We start from the raw sequence: 16291 nt of genomic DNA on the forward strand, positions 1-16291 counted from the left end.
TCTCCCTAACCCCCGTCCACAGCCTTCTCTTCAAATTCCCTGACACTTTTGCCAGTCACAGCTGCAAGTAATAGGCCTAAATATAAATGACACAATTTGTACACAATCCATAACCAATCTTTCCTTCAAGCATTTCAACCTCCACCCTGCTGTAATGAGTTCTGCCCTATCACTCCCCTTAAATTCTGCCCTTGACCCCCTGAACACAGCCTTCAAAGATTTCAGCCGTGAGTATTAACGGACAAACAACGATGAGGACAGATGAACTTGTTTGTTAGACACTCTGGAAAACAGCGGCTTAGCGCAACTTTAAAATAGCAGCCGGTGGAATAAACACATCAGTTACACAGGGTGGTCAGGAGACATGTTGTAAACAGCAATTTATTAAGGAAATTTAAACTCTGGTGACAGTTTTTAAATCCTCACCAAAACACTTTCTGACTAAAGACAATATTTTTATAGTTCCTATTCCCTGGCTATAAATGTGCACTTCTTCTTAAATAGCCCTTTCAGAAGGCCTGGTCCAGCCCAGGGGACGAGCTGATGACATCATCATGCCCCACAAAAAAGGGATTGTTCAGCCTCCAAGAACACTGAGGGAGGAGGTCTGCCCTCCCCAAGAACAAGGTGGGGACAAGGCCACCTGCCCCCAATACCTTTGATGTGTGTGTGTAGTCCTTGATGTGATTTTCTCCCAGATTGTTGCCATCTTCTCCCCTGTTATTCCTGTTGAGGTTTTGGGGGGTGGAGGCTCACCCAAAGGGGAAGGCCATGTCTGATGTCAATCAGCATTTGGGATAAGGACAAAAACCCTTACATTAAGAATATTCTCAGATCCAACCCCCATCTTCTCCCAGCCAAACCTGCAGCCATTTAGTTTCCAAAGGTTTTTCCCTAAATGAGGATGAAGTGGACTTAGAATCTCAGCGGGAGGAAGAGAAGTTAAAAGGAAGCTCCCATCCCTGTCTGGCCTCAGTGCCAGGCACCTGAAAGCCAATCTGAGCTTCCCCAGTGCTGAGCGGGCTGGTTTCCTAGCATGACTCCAAATGTTCTTATGCCAAATGAGTCTGTCCCTTCACTCTTCCAAGACTTGAGTTGCTGTTTCCTTGGTCAAGTGCCTGGTTGCTGGAGCCTCAGAGCAAGGGAGGGAAGCAAAAGCAAAACCATCCCGCCACACATTAGTAAATAGCTATTGAGCAAACACAGTGTGCAAAGTAGTGTGCTGCATGCAGAGTTGAGCTAACCCAGCAGAGCCCCTGCCCTCTGGGAGCTTACAGCCTATCCAGAGAGACAGACATCCAACCCGGCAGTCAATTAAGTAAATACATTTTTAAATGAGTACCAAAGTATGAGAAGGGCTGTAAAGGAAGAAGGGTACCTTCATGGAGAAAACAGAGTAGGACTCCCTAGACTATGCAGATAGGATAGAGAAGATATGTCTGAGAAGGTGAGTTTCAAGTTCAGATCTGGAGGACAAGAAGGCGCCAGTCAGACTCACTTGGACTCACACCAACAGTTCAAGGGTGGGAAGGGACTGGGTACAGTGACAGAGAAAAAGCACGCGGAAAAGCAGAGTGGGATGGAAAGAGAGAACGGGATATGGCTCAAAGTTGGCAAAAGACCTCCACAAATGGACAGTCACGAGGACAAACCAGGTGGGTCCCACCAGGCAGGAGGTCTTCAGAAACCAAGGTAAGAAGCCTGGGTTTCATCATAAGGACAATGGTAAGATTTGGAGGGTTTTAGGTCGGAGAGTGACAATCCCTTTGGTGATATGTGGAGCGTTGGCTTGAGTTGGGAGGGAACAGGGTGGCTGAGCTGCGTTCAGGACAAGAGGTCTTGGTGACTTCCGATGGGACGAAGGGTAAGAAAGAGGAAGCATGCATGTGCGGGCAGAAACCACAGCACTTGCTGTTGACAAGGTCATGAGGAAGGGCATTGCAGGCAAAGGAGGGGTGGGGTGGGGGCAAAAAGACGCCTAGAGTTTCAGAAGTGGCCCCCTGAATGGGCTGGAGACATTAACTGTACCAGGGAGCCACGGGAGGAATGAGACTTTTTTAAAATTCATGGGAGGTTAATGGGGGAAGAATCTAGAATTTCATTTAAAAATTTGTTTTAACATTTATTTTTGAGGGACAGAGATAGAGCACGAGCAGGGGAGGGGCAGAGAGAGAGGGAGACACAGAATCCGAAGAATCCGAAGCAGGCTCCAGGCTTTGAGCTGTCAGCACAGAGCCCGACGTGAGGCTTGAACCCACGAACCGTGAGATCAGGACCTGAGCTGAAGTCGGACGCTCAACCGACTGAACCACCCAAGTGCCCCCAGAATTTCATTTTAACCATCACGAATTTGAAATGTCTCCAAGACATCGTCATGTGGGCAACTGCAACAGTGAATCTGAAGGAGGAGACCCAAATTGAGAGGTAAATGTGGGAGAATCCCAGACAGAGAATTTAAAGCCACAAGAAGGATTAAGATCATTTAAGGGAGAGAGTATAGGAGGTTAGAGCGGCCAGGGGTGAGTCCTGAGGAGTACTAGGCAGTGTAGGCAGGGAAGAAGTCAATCCTCAAATATTTTCTAAAATTTATTTATTTATTTATTTATTTATTTATTTATTTATTGAGAGAGAGAGAGAGAGAGAGAGAGAGAGAGACAGAGAGAGAGAGCAGGGAAGAGGCGGAGAGAGTGAGAGAGAATTCCAAGCAGGCTCTGTGCTGTCAGCGTGGAGCCCAATACAGGGCTCGAACCCACAAACCATGAGATCATGACCTGAAGCAAAATCAAGAGGCAGACGCTTCACCGACTGAGCCACCCAGGCGCCCCTGAAATATTTCATTACAACAAAAAGCTTGGACTTCGGCAAAACTCTTCTCTGTGCTACTGTGATGGTGGATATGTGACATTACATGTTTATTTACCAAGATCCACGGAGCTGCACAACACGGAGTGAACGCTAATGTAAACTGTAGGCTTTAGCTGACAGCAATAGATCAATATTCATTCATCAATTACAACAAATACACCACACAAGCACAGGACTTTTTTTTGGTTTGTTTTTTGTTTTGTTTTTTTGCAAGATGTTAATAACAGGAAAACTGGGGGGGGGGGGCAGGGCAAGCTCTCTATACTTTCTGCTTCACTTTTCTCTAACTGCTCTAAAAAATAAAGTGTATTAATTTAAATTTAATTAATTTCTCTAACTAACTTCTCTAAACTGCTCTAAAAAATAAAGTGTATTAATTTAAAAGGACAAAAGCATAGGCTTTCGAGTCTGGCTCCAAGAAAACAAATTCAAAAAAATGACAGAGGTTCTCCTGGAAAAGAAGAACCCAAAACAATACAGATTCATTTTGAAGGAAAAAGATAGCCTTTTGTTACAAGTCTAGTTCGAACACAGCAGAGATCAAAGATCCAAGAGAAATCGTTAGCTTTCCCCCCACCATTCTGTAGCTTGAAATCTCTTCTCAGAGTAAAGGATTTGAGAAGCTGGCCAGAAGTATTTCCGATCAATCATACGATCAGTTATAAGACATTGATCCTTTTCCCTACTCAAATCAAAGCATCTCTTTTCTCAGGCCAGGTCAGAGGAGAGATCTCCCAGGGTCAAGCAAAATGAGATTTTATTTACTTTTTTATTTGTACCCCCAAACTAGATTTTAAATTCTACTCTGACTCCACTGGCATCTGAGGGATGAAGAAATCCACTTAACTGTCCTGAGGCTCAGCTTCGATGATCTATAAATAGAATACTTAGCCCATAGCCTCGCTCTGAAGGCAAAAGAGATCTGGCATTCCATAAATTGTATGTACTGTTATAATTAATGGTAAGGATATTACAGATATTATTACTGTTATTATCATTAAGCACTGGGCACTGTGCTAAGTGTTTATAGCCACTATTCACTTAATCTTTCCAATAGCCCTGCAAAGTAGGCATTCCGAAGTCTGAGAACGGGCCCAGGCAGGCTCAGCGAGTTGCCAGAGGTCACACAGCTGATAAAGAGGTCAAATTAGAATGGGAAATTTGCTCAGCTTCTTTCCACAACGCCCTCAAATGTCTACCCACCCGTAGACGGCCCAAATCAGTATGAGGAGCCTGCGTTATAAGTAAAACCTTCATTCTTTATTTCCCACTTACTAAATTATGTCAGACTTTTCTCTATCAAGCGGTTTTACTTTGGTGTCAATACGTGGGAAGGGTACAAAGAGGCTGTGACGGGAAGGCAATGAAGACAGATTCGACTGGTTTTCCCAAGATCCAGAAGGAACCAATCACCCCTTGGTTTTTCCTGTATTGTCTGAAAGAAAGAGAGAGCGAGCGAGAAAGACAGGAAGGAAGGAAGGAAGGAAGGAAGAAAATAAATAAATAATGGAAGTCTGGAAGTCCCTTGCTTTTCATACGAAAGCCTATCTGGTCCCCGGTACTTGTCCTAAAAAGCCCATTGTTAAGGTAAGAATAATCACACCGAGTCTTCCAGTTTATTCTTCTGTTAATTTCTATCTTCCCTTCGAAAGTATTTTTTAAGCATTTGGGGTAATTGCAAGGAAAAAAGTGTTGGCCGATGGGGGTCTGCAAAATAGCTGTAATTGATATTCTACATTAATTCTTACGGAAATAAGTCACTGTCTTAATTTTCTTTTCATTCTGAGGTGTGTTTCCCCCAAATACAATTCTTGGTTAATCCACAAAATCCTAATAGAAAGGCTTCTCCTTTATCACGGACTCTCCACTCTAGCCATCGCTGTGAGTGAGTCATTCCCAAGTCCCACTGGAGCTGTATAGACACTTGAGCATGTGTAGACTCTGATGTCACACACACACACACACACACACACACACACACACACACACACGCAGTAGCTTTCCTAGTTTTTTGTGTGTGCCTTTTTTTTTTTTTTTTTTTTTGCCCTGAAAACCGAATTGAGTTTCCTAGAACATTAAGTGAACTTCGGAGGTCCAAAGCAAGGGCTTACAAACTGAGGTCCTCACAGAGAGACTCCAAACTTCCTGAACTTTAAAAAAAGAAAAGAAGAAAGCAGGTAAAACCCTTAAGCTCTTAGTTAACTCTCATACACTCTGAAAAGGCAAGTCAAGTAGAAAATGTAACCGGAATATTTAAAAAAAAAAAAAAAAAGTCTAACCCGAGACGCAAGAACAAGGGGACACCTTATGCTGTGGCCAGCCGAGGAATTGAAACATTTCGTCAGCAGGACGCCAGCCAACCTTCACACGCACTTTTATAAAGCTGGCCCACGCCCTCCAGAGCAAGATGAGGCTGCCCAGTCCACTCGCCTCTTAGCTACTCCAGAGGAACTGGCAGAGTGGTCATCAGACTTACCCAAGAGCCATGGCAAAGAACGGGCTTGTAATTTACATCCTGGTTATCACCTTACTCCTGGACCAGACCACCAGCCACACATCCAAATTCAAAGCCAGGAAGCACAGCAAACGCCGAGTGAAAGGTAATGGGGCTTTTCACTCCAGCAAAATTCTAGGATTGCTCAGGGTGGGGAGGGACTGGGCAGTGTTCATTTCCCAGTTCTGCCGGGAAAACTGTCTCCGGTGATCGTGCCATGCCATCATGTGGATATGGCATTTCAGAAAACAGAGTGACCTTTTAATTCTCTGGGACAGTTTGACACTTCAAGGAATCAGCAGTAGGCCTTTTGTTTTTAACAGAAAAAGTTTCTGTATTGTACATCCTTTGTCAAGCGAGCTCAGCCACACAGAATGTTCTTTAGAGAGAGTCAACATAGATACGTGGATATCTGGTATTATGAATGAGGGATCGAGTAGAATAGACTGATTAATAGAGTATACTGTCTCATTCTTAGATACTGTATAACTGTTCAAATGTATTTGTAAGAGAGCTATACTCTTATCAAATGTATAGGTAAGGACAGAGTTATTGTGATATGGCTTCCGTTTCGTCATTGGTTATCACGTGCGCATGTCTTCGTACCCCTGACAACATAAGGACAGTCTATGCAACACATTTAAGCTTTTTCACATCAGAGAGAAATTGAACCTCTTTTTAAATTTAAAAATATTTCTTCATGCGAAGTCACATCATGTTCGAAAACACTGTAATGCAAAACTGAATCTCCTAGCAATCCCCAAACCTGGGTGGCTCGAATTGAGTGAAGAGGTAAGAAAGAAAAAAACAGGGGCACCTGGGTGGCTCGGTTGGTAAAGCGTCCAACTTTGGTTCAGGTCACGATCTCACAGTTTGTGGGTTCGAACCCTGCATCGGGCTGTCTGCTGTCAGGAAAGGGCCCGTTTTGGATCCTCTGTACCCCTCTCTCTCTGCCCCACCCTTGCTCTCTCTCTCTTTCTCTCAAAATTAAAAAAAAAGTCCTGCAAAGAACAAAGACAACAGTAACTTATTTGCAATATGCTGAACCATAGCAAGAGGAAAAAAGTATTAAGAGAGAAGCAGAGTGATGTTTTAGCTCATCCCCTGAGTTATTTTCATTTTCCTCTCAGGATATTTCAGGGTGAATATAATGACACCATTTCCTTCTCAAGTTCACTGCCTTAGTAACAGAACATACCAAGCGTACCCATGGAGTTCAAGCCTGGATTTGACACACAGCATGGCCGGGGGGTTGGGTAAAAAGGAGGCTTGTCTTGTGTCCTGCTCTGAATATATTACAAAGTGCCCTTTTCAGGGGGCATTTATTTCTAAGATTTAGGTCTGATGCAAGGTTTCTTCAGGGGGAATCTCTTTTCCTTATAAAATACTCCAGTTTCCTGTTCCCTCTATTGGATGGAAGGTTAAAATACTTCTCACGAATGATAAAACATTTGGTGAAGATGAGAACAGGGAGAGCAAAGACACTGCGTGATGGGGCACTTTCATTGCTAGAGTCTCTTCACCGCTGGGAGGCAATGGCAAAGGGGTGACCGTGGGGGGAGGGGTGGGGGATGGGGCGTGAACACGCGGACCTGTGTGTGTGTGTGTGTGTGTGTGTGTGCGCACGCGTGCTGTGGGGGCATTTCTAAAGCCATTCAGCTCAGGTGGTGCCGAGCTCCCCCAACCCACCCCCACCCACTCGCAAGAGCTCACTTAAGCTTCTTTCCGTGTGCCTTTTAACTGACTGCGGACACCGTGTAAACATCAGCCTCCCCGAGGAATTTTTGCTGTTAGGTCAGAACGCAGATTCTAAACCAGTAAGTGAAGCAATAACCGTGAACTTTCCGAACACTTCTCTTTCCACCAACACGTACAATTTTAAAATCTTTTAAGTACCTGGGAATGATACCAAACCATAGAAATGCAAAAGGGAAAGCCATTTTTTTCTCTCCCAACCCTCTCCACAGAATTACCCACTGTTACCGGTCGGGAAATAGTATTACCAGAGTTTTTCTAATGCACAATGAAAACTTGATATTTTTAAACAAATAAGTATTGGCTATTAATTTCTTTCATCTATTGGATCCTGGCTATCCACATAAGGCATACGCCCGTCCCTTTTACAGCCGCATAATCTTCCATTGCAAGGCTGGATCGTGATTCATGTACTCTGTTCTCTCTTGGTGAACTTCTGTCTGGTTTCCATCTTTTTTGATCCGATGCCTCGGTGAATGGCTTTGATCACATATATGGACCCCATGCTAAGGTAGGACGTTAGGATACACCTCTAGGAAACGCAGGTTTAGCACACTCTCCAATCGTCTCCCAAAATAATGGCATCAACCCAGGCCGCCTCGGTCTTCAGAGTATGAGAGTAACCCCCACACACACCTAACATCGCATCATCGGCTGAAGCTCTGCTAACCTAACCCCAAAACAAAACACGTCTCTTAATTTGCATTTCTCTGATGGTTAATAAGGTTGACAAATGTTCCTTTTTTGGTTGTTAATGAGATTGAGGTAGAACTCCTGTGTGTGTTTCCTGGTTGCTTCCCAGGAATTATTTTTGCATTTCTGTACTGAAACTACTTTTGGAGAAAAACATCAAGAAAATGAAAGGAAGCTTTTTTCTTTTTTTTTTCTTTTTTAACTCAAAAGGGTTATTGAGTGATTTAACTCCAAAAACAAAATTTCCGTGGTATTTAAGCCATAGGTCTTAATAAATTATGTGTCATAGAAATGAATAAAATATAATTTTTACAGTGAAATAATTGTTCCCTGCATTCAGTGTATACAAAACACATCCACGTTTGTCACAAAGGACAGAAGGCAAAGCCAAGCGACCTGGATAATGATTGCCATAATGGACTCTCAGGAGTATAATATTATTCATGTGTCTTCATGTTAATTACAGTTTACAGCTTCCCTGTGGAGGGCACTTATTTATACAGAATGGAGCAGGAAGCTGAGAGGGAAGGGTGGTGACATTTGTATGGTTGACAACTTCAAACTTGGAAGCAAGTCTCCCGTGGTCTTTGCAAACCTGGCCTCCAACAAACAGTCGAGGGGCTTGCCTTCTGAATGCACCCTTATATTTACTCTGGATTGAATGGTCTCCTTGAGCAAATTCATGGGTTACTGTATTTCTGAGCTGAGCTACTGGATGCTTTGAGGACTGATGTGCACTATCAAGTGAAAAGGAGGTGGGGTACACTCCCGGGTACCCCAGAAAGCATTTTCCTAACCCAAATGTGGGACCACCTGGCTGGCAGATTGCAAGGTTAAGAGGAGGATGAATCAGCGTGCGTGGATTTGGGACCGTCCTGAAAAATCCAGGACAGAACACAGATTCCCCATATGGCATGTACATAAGGAGGCAGCTGGGGACAGTTGATACCAAGCTTCAAGCATCTCCTCTAAGGCCATGTGCCAGGGCCCAGGCAATTACTGTGCAAGAGCAGATCAGAGTGATGTGAAGAGAACATACTTGGAGGGAGAGAGATTCAAATCCCAGCTGCACCGTAGCGGCTGGCTGACGTATGGCAGATTAATTCGGCTTTCTGTGCCTCTATTTCTTCTGTGAGCGGAGGATAGTGATGGTGTCTGTTTCATGGGAATATTGAAAGAATTAAGCTCCTGGTGCACAGTATATGCTGGCTCTCAATATTGTTTTTTTTTTTTATTATTTCTTACAATTTATTATAATTCCTGCCTTTGAAGAGCTCAAACTGTCAATATCTAAGGCAGTCCCTATCAGTCCTAGGATCTTGTTTATTCATTCTATTAAGCATCAGAAGCACCATGGACAGGAAGATGTATGAAAGTGCAAGTAAAAAATAATTATGGATTAAAGTGCTCTCAAGAAAAGTGAAAGGTTCAAAGAAAGAGATTAGTCAGATAGATGCTAATACAGAGAAAATACGGAGAAGAGGCGTCTAGAAGAGATATTTCAGCTCAATAAGGAAATGGACAAGAGTTGGGGCAAGTGTATTCCAGGTGGGAGGAACCCAAAGGAAAGCGTCTGGAGATGACATACGTTGCTCTAAGATGCTCTGAAAGTCAACAGGTTGGATGCCTGATGGAGGGCGAGTCCCACAGGATGGGGCTGGCGAGGCATAGCAGCCCTGTCTCACAGAAGGACCTTCTGGTTTTATTAGCACAACCAAGCTCTATGCATCTTCCTGGCCGACTTCCTTTCATGCGTTACTTTTCATGTACACTGGGGTCAGTTTCATCAAGACCACCCCCACCTTACATTCTGGATCCCAAAGTTTTATTTTGTTTTACTTTTATCTTACTCTAATCACATACTTTTCATTCCTCCTTCCCCACCCCACCCCCTCGAAAATATCCCCCAGAAAAGGATGGAGACCTGAAGACTCAAGTTGAAAAGCTCTGGAGAGAAGTCAATGCCCTGAAGGAAATGCAAGCCTTACAGACAGGTAAGACCCGACCCATCCCCATCGATGCTTTGTCTCAAAAGAGACAGGAAAAGAAATTGTGATTTGCCAGCAATTCAAGCCACGCCTAGAGTACATGTCAAGTCCTAGGTAACACCTTTTTATTTTTATTTGTTTACTTATTTTGAGAGAGAGAGAGAGAGAGGGAGAGAGAGAGAGTGAGACAGAATGTGAGCAGGGGAGGGGCAGAAGGAGAAAGAGAGAGAGAATCCCAAGCAGGCTCAGTGCTGTCAGTGCAGAGCCCGACATTGGGCTGGATCTCACAAACTGTGAGCTGAAATCAAAAGTCAGACGCTTCACCTACTGAGCCACCCAGGCACCCCTAGGTGACATCGTTTTGAAAGAGACATTGGCAAGCCAGAGGTGTGTCCAGGAGAGAGGATTCAAACGCAGGGGAGACAACTGTTTTTGGGAAATCAGCTTGGTTTTCCACTCCCTTCTCCTATATATGGCTGGTATAGAAATAAAAACAGGCGTGTCAATAATGCATTTTAAAAGTGTGTTCATAATTCTTCTCTGATAGGCAATGAAACAGAATTGAAGCAAGTATTAATGGGTGAAAATAATTAGCATTCATCAGATGTTTATTACGTGCCCATCGGGGAGATCTGCTGAGGTTCAACTAAATACAGCATCACAGGACTCACTCGGGCCACACTGTGCATCAGATGCAAATGGAAGGACATTGGTTAGAACCACAGCTCTGCCAAAAGAGGGCAGCATTTAACACTCCTCTTTGCAAGGGGCTAGGGCTCCCAAGCAGTGGATGCAGCTGTCCAAGCTGCTGTCCCAGAGCTACCCTTCTTGGCTCCCAGGCGTAAGGGAAAGGGAGCCACACTGCGTGGGTTCAAGAATAGCCCTTGCTCACAAGACTCATACCCCCGCGATCCAATACCTCACATAACAACTCCAGAAGCAGAATTTCAAGGGTTCTGCAAGAGACCTGTCCGGTTACAAGAGTTAGCACTTTCAGGGAAAACTAAAGTTATGGCTTCCTATCAAGGATTTATAACTCCCAGGCCAGCTAAATGTTACCAGTTCAAGGTTATTTTTACCATAAGCGATGTTACTTGATACTACTACTGACGTATTCCCTTTATCGGGCTTCCAGGAACAGAATTCGAAAGTTAAAGGAACGTCAAATGCCCATGCAGGAAGCAAAAGGGTTTTATTAATGCTTTGCCCACAATTGGGCACTGTAAATGCTTCATAAACATTAACACATTAATCCTCCAACAGTTTATGAGATAGGTGCCGTTATTATTATCGTCATTTTATACATGAGGAAACTGAGGCACAGATAAATTAAGTATTTTCTCCAACAGTTACACACCTAGTAACTGTCAGAGCGAGGTTCTCCAATGCTTTTTTTTTAATGTTGTTTTTCACACTTACTTATTTTTGAGAGACAGAGTGTGGGCAGGGGAGGGGCAGAAAGAGAGGGAGACACAGAATCTGAAGCGGGCTCCAGGCTCCGAGCTGTCAGCACAGAGCCCAACGCGGGGTTCAAACCCACGAACCGTGGGATCATGATCTGAGCCGAAGTCGGACGCTTAACCGACTGAGCCACCCAGGCAACCCTCTAATGCTTTGCCCTAAAACTATCTTTATGTTTGGTTTATCCTGGATAACCTAAACAATATTACCAGGGCTGAGTTATCTATGTAACAAAATCACTGTCTCTCCATATGTCAGCTCAGACTTTTGTCTGTTTTGTGTTTTAAATCATTATGAAATACCACCCAGTCCCAAAAGTTCCAAGGAAATTCAGCACACAATGGAGCTATACAAACTAGCAAGTAGGTATATATCAAAGCAGCATGAGACTAAAAACCATGTTTTGAGGGTGGGGTGGGACAGAGGTGGGTTTATGTAATTGTGATCATCTATACTACGTAAGTTACATTTTTACACACTAAGTTGTTACAATAACAACTTCTATAAGCCTCAATAGTAAAGACAAGAGCAATACAATCTCATTTCATGGGACTGCTGTGATTTTGACACAAATTCATTATTATAAAGTGCTTGGCATAGGGTCTGACACATACAAAATCTCCAATAAATGTTAACTCAGCATTATCATCACATATCATTCATTCCACAAATATTAATGGCCGTTTTCCAAGTCCAGCCCTAGATGTCTAACATTCAAAAAGCCTCTTAATATATCCAATTTCACATCTTTACAGTCTGTCTCCGAGGCACAAAGTTTCACAAGAAATGCTACCTTGCTTCGGAAGGCCTGAAGCACTTCCATGAAGCTAACGAAGACTGTATCTCCAAGGGAGGAACCCTGGTGGTCCCCAGAAACTCTGACGAGATCAACGCCCTCCGAGACTATGGTAAAAGAAGCCTGCCAGGTGTCAATGACTTTTGGCTGGGCATCAATGACATGGTCACCGAGGGCAAGTTTGTTGATGTCAACGGAGTCACCATCTCCTTCCTCAACTGGGACCGTGCACAGCCTAATGGCGGTAAGCGCGAAAACTGTGCTCTGTTCTCCCAGTCAGCTGAGGGCAAATGGAGTGACGAGGTCTGTCGTAGCACCAAGAGGTACATATGCGAGTTTATCATCCCTTGATACACCCTTTGCAAGCTCGGTCACGATTTATAGGCTGATGGTTCACAAGAGGAAGTCAGAATTGTCACATGGGCATCTGTGCCCGTAGGAATACAAGAGATACCCAATTTCTCTATCACGTTTCATTGTGATGTTGCCCTCTGTGGGCTACAGATCAGAAAATAATGATCCACCTACGTGCACACCGTTAATGTGGCTTCTGCAAAATGGGCTCTCAAATCCTCCCCAATTTCCTAGGCCCTCTCCCTTATCCAGAAACCAGGTCTGTGTTAAAAATACAAAATCCAGAAAAACAAGCTTAGGCTAGAAGATTTTCTCTTGGAAGTTTAGCAGACATTTTATTGATGAGAATTCTCTAAATCAGAGATTCAGGGTGCGGTATAATCTAGAAACCTCTCCGCCTGATGCCCCATCTGTTCCATCCCAGTCACAGCCCCTTGCTGGCCCGTTAACCTTTCTGAGTGGCTGCATCCCCTGGTGGGACTTGTACTGTGTCTGCCACTTCAGAATACACATTTCTCAGAAGTGTTCTGATTTAACTTTCTTTTCTTCAAGACCCTCTTCCTGCACCATATATACACGCTGATTCTGAAAATGCTCAGTCATGATCTGAAAAGGAGTATATTTGGTCAACTTCTAGCCCCAGCATTACGTTACAATTTATGACTTGAATGAGTAACCCAAAGGCAGACTGTATGGGGAAATAAAATAGGAAAAAGAAAATATGTCTACTTTTCCCTTGCTTCCGTATCATTATCCTCCTGGATGAAATGGAGAGCTGATATTAAATATGTCAGCTTCCTTTTTTTATATACTTTATATACTTACATATATTTCAACAAGCATATATTTAAGTTTATTAGGGGCAATCTATCTTTGGAGGTTGAACATTGGATTTCAATAGTACTATTTTGGAGTGATACATCTATGCAATATTTTATTCTGTCAAATGCTATTTCCATTAACTAGTTTAACCAGATTGTGTAAAATAACCTCATTGCCTAATAAGAAATTACAAAGCTTAGGCTTCTGGGAAATGGGCTTCTTAGAATCCAACAATTTTAAGTATATTATGTTCTTCAAGTAAGTGTCATTTTTTCCCTTAAATATTGGGTATGTCTTATGAGCAATATCCTTCTCTGCAAACATCAATTACGTGTGCTTGGAATTAAGTTTTAGTTTCTTTTACTGCATAATAATAAAGCCTGAGTTCTGATTGATGTGAAGGTATTTGGATGTTGATTATAGTTATTCAAACTATGTTGGTTTATATCAAACTTGGCACAATTTGGGGGGAGGAAATACCCCGTATCTGATTGAACTGGTGATTTAGATGTCTTAGGAGAATAACTTTATATGACAATAAAGACTTAAAGTCTGGAGGGAGGAGGGGAATATTAAAGAGAAAATTGTACCTACAACTGGTTTTGGTTGACCCTGACCAACTCTTTCCAACACAACCAGAATCTCCTTAAAGATTATGACAATAATGAAATTAGTAGACATTCATGGTATTCCATTCTCATCATATCCCAGGTACTGTACCAAATTTTACATGATTCTCATTAACCTCCAGAACAACCCTGGGAGTTAGGCTCCAGAATTGTTTCATTCCGCAGAAGAACAAAGTGAAAAAAGAGAGATGTGGTGACATGCCCCACATCACCTGCCAGGAAGTAGTGGAGTTATGAGCAGAATCTAAAACGTTGACTCAGATCCTACATCCTTGGTAACTATGGGGGAACTGAAATAATATCAAGCCTGTTCAAGTGGGCAAGGAAGTGGACTCTAATCGTTTTCTTTTTTGGGCTACCGTTTTAGTCAAACAGATGGCCTTTTTTAAAAAAAAATTTTTTTTAATATTTATTTATTTTTGAGAGACAGAGTGAGACAAAATGAGACTGGGGGAGGGGCAGAGAGAGAGGAAGACACAGGATTGGAAGCAGGCTCCAGGCTTTGAGTTGTCAGCACAGAGCCTGACGCGGGGCTTGAACCCACAGACTGTGAGATCATGACCTGAGCTGAAGTCGGACGCTCAACAGACTGAGCAACCCAGGTGCCCCGAAACAGATGACCTTGATAAGTCTGAGATTGTTTCAAAAGGGTGAATAGGGGCGCCTGGGTGGCGCAGTCGGTTAAGCGTCTGACTTCAGCCAGGTCACGATCTCGCGGTCCGGGAGTTCGAGCCCCGCGTCAGGCTCTGGGCTGATGGCTCGGAGCCTGGAGCCTGTTTCCGATTCTGTGTCTCCCTCTCTCTCTGCCCCTCCCCCGTTCATGCTCTGTCTCTCTCTGTCCCAAAAAATAAATAAACGTTGAAAAAAAAAATTAAAAAAAAAAGGGGGTGAATAAAGACAACCAGCGATCATCTAAATCAGTGTCAGAGTTTGGGTTCCCAGGAGAAGAGACTTACAGATACTAAGATGATCCTTCTCCCAAGTACCCCAACCAGAAAGAGCAAGAGAAGACACTTAATTCAAAAGACTGGATGAAGGTTAGTGATGGGAAATCAAAATGAGTTCAGCATGAGGAAGAGCAAGCAGATGGACAGGAGACAGAACAAGACAGAAAGGAGTGGATGAAGAAATTATCTGGTTTGCCCAAGGCCAAATTCATGATCTTGATTTCATTACCTCCCCAACAAATTATCCCAAAGCCACACCCACAAGATTCCCTAACCTAGGTTTCCCTTTGGTCTGTTTGGCTTGTGGGGCACTATTTAGGAAAAAACAATTGGTCCTCAGGCAAGATTCATAAATAGGTCTTAACTCTTAGGCCAACTTTTCTGTCTCCATGAAAGCTACCAGACTAGGTAGAGAATGTGGACAAGCATCCTAAAGTCTGGTGGAAAGGGCAGCCTGAGAAATTAGTAATGTCTCTCACAAGTTCATGGTAGGAGGCCATCAACATTCATTAACATTGTCATCCCTCGGGTTAACACTTAGGCTTCCTGAAGATATCAATTATATTCAAAGCCCAACAGTCAAGGCCCTACAAGTTTTCCCAGGAAGCTGATTCTCATCTCTAGAGCGGTGCTTCTCGAACTTTGTTGTGCTTCCAAATCACCTGGGAAATCTGTTAAATTGCAGATCCCAAGGATCGGGGCTAAGGTCCCAACTTCAGCACTTCTACCATGAAGTGAAACCACGCCCACTAGATCACGCACCGCAGTCTGACTGCAAGGGCCTGAAGCTTTAGTTACTTGCCCAGAGAATCTCTGATGGATTCCTGAAAGTTTGTTTCACTTTAGCTCAAATGTCAAGGGTAAGATCTACAGTTCATCTGAGCGAAGAACAATACTGAGAGCAATTTTTTTACTTACCACAGATGCCATCCATATCATTAAATGAGGTACAAGGTAAAAATCAATTAATTCAAGGAAACATCAATAAGAGAGGCTCAAATTCATGATGTGAAGGAGAACTTATTGCAATGCTTAATGATTTCTTTCTCTTCCCTAGCATTGCTGAATAGCATTTCTTAAACTAAAAATAAAGTTATAGTCTTTCCTGCTCTGAGGGTAGTGAAAACTAATCATATCCTCAAATAAAGCACATACAATGAATGAAGAAGCCACAAATTCAGCTAGTTAAGCAGAGAATTTAATCTGATGTCAGAAATTCAGAGGGTACCTACTGACTAGGTATTTGCTAGGCAATATTGGAGGAACAGAAAGGAAGTTATGGTACCTACACTCAAGGATATAAAAACATAGCACACAGGAGGAGAGCAAGACTATCCACTGGAATCTCAGAAGAAAATACTAGTACTTCTGTTCACATATGGAAGCTATGTGGATTTACAGCTTATTAATATGTAGTTTAAATAGAACACCACAAAATGGTCAATGATTTAAATAAGTTTTTTTAGGGGCACCTGGGTGGCTCAGTC

The 16291-nt window shown here is 43.1% G+C and overlaps 1 protein-coding gene and 1 long non-coding RNA gene across 2 annotated transcripts in view; one reads left to right on the plus strand and one right to left on the minus strand.

The window, feature by feature from the left end:
* LOC109494955 overlaps positions 1-16291 on the minus strand; it is a 96147-nt gene that overhangs the window by 43895 nt on the left and 35961 nt on the right. The gene's annotated exons all lie outside the window — the stretch shown is intronic.
* Positions 5214-13623, plus strand: CLEC3A (C-type lectin domain family 3 member A). Its single transcript, XM_006941747.4, has 3 exons — positions 5214-5465; positions 9718-9801; positions 12012-13623. The coding sequence occupies exons 1-3, from the start codon at positions 5351-5353 to the stop codon at positions 12401-12403; spliced, it is 591 nt and encodes a 196-aa protein (XP_006941809.1). The 5' UTR covers positions 5214-5350; the 3' UTR covers positions 12404-13623.

This window comes from Felis catus, chromosome E2 (genome assembly GCF_018350175.1).
Source record: "Felis catus isolate Fca126 chromosome E2, F.catus_Fca126_mat1.0, whole genome shotgun sequence".
Lineage (NCBI taxonomy): Eukaryota > Metazoa > Chordata > Mammalia > Carnivora > Felidae > Felis > Felis catus.

Excerpts from the sequence above, each read along its gene's own strand:
- CLEC3A (XM_006941747.4), top strand. The coding sequence starts at position 5,351 with ATGGCAAAGAACGGGCTTGTAATTTACATCCTGGTTATCACCTTACTC. Across the intron at positions 5,466-9,717 it reads CAGCAAACGCCGAGTGAAAG|AAAAGGATGGAGACCTGAAG; the intron begins GTAATGGGGCTT and ends AATATCCCCCAG. Across the intron at positions 9,802-12,011 it reads AATGCAAGCCTTACAGACAG|TCTGTCTCCGAGGCACAAAG; the intron begins GTAAGACCCGAC and ends ACATCTTTACAG.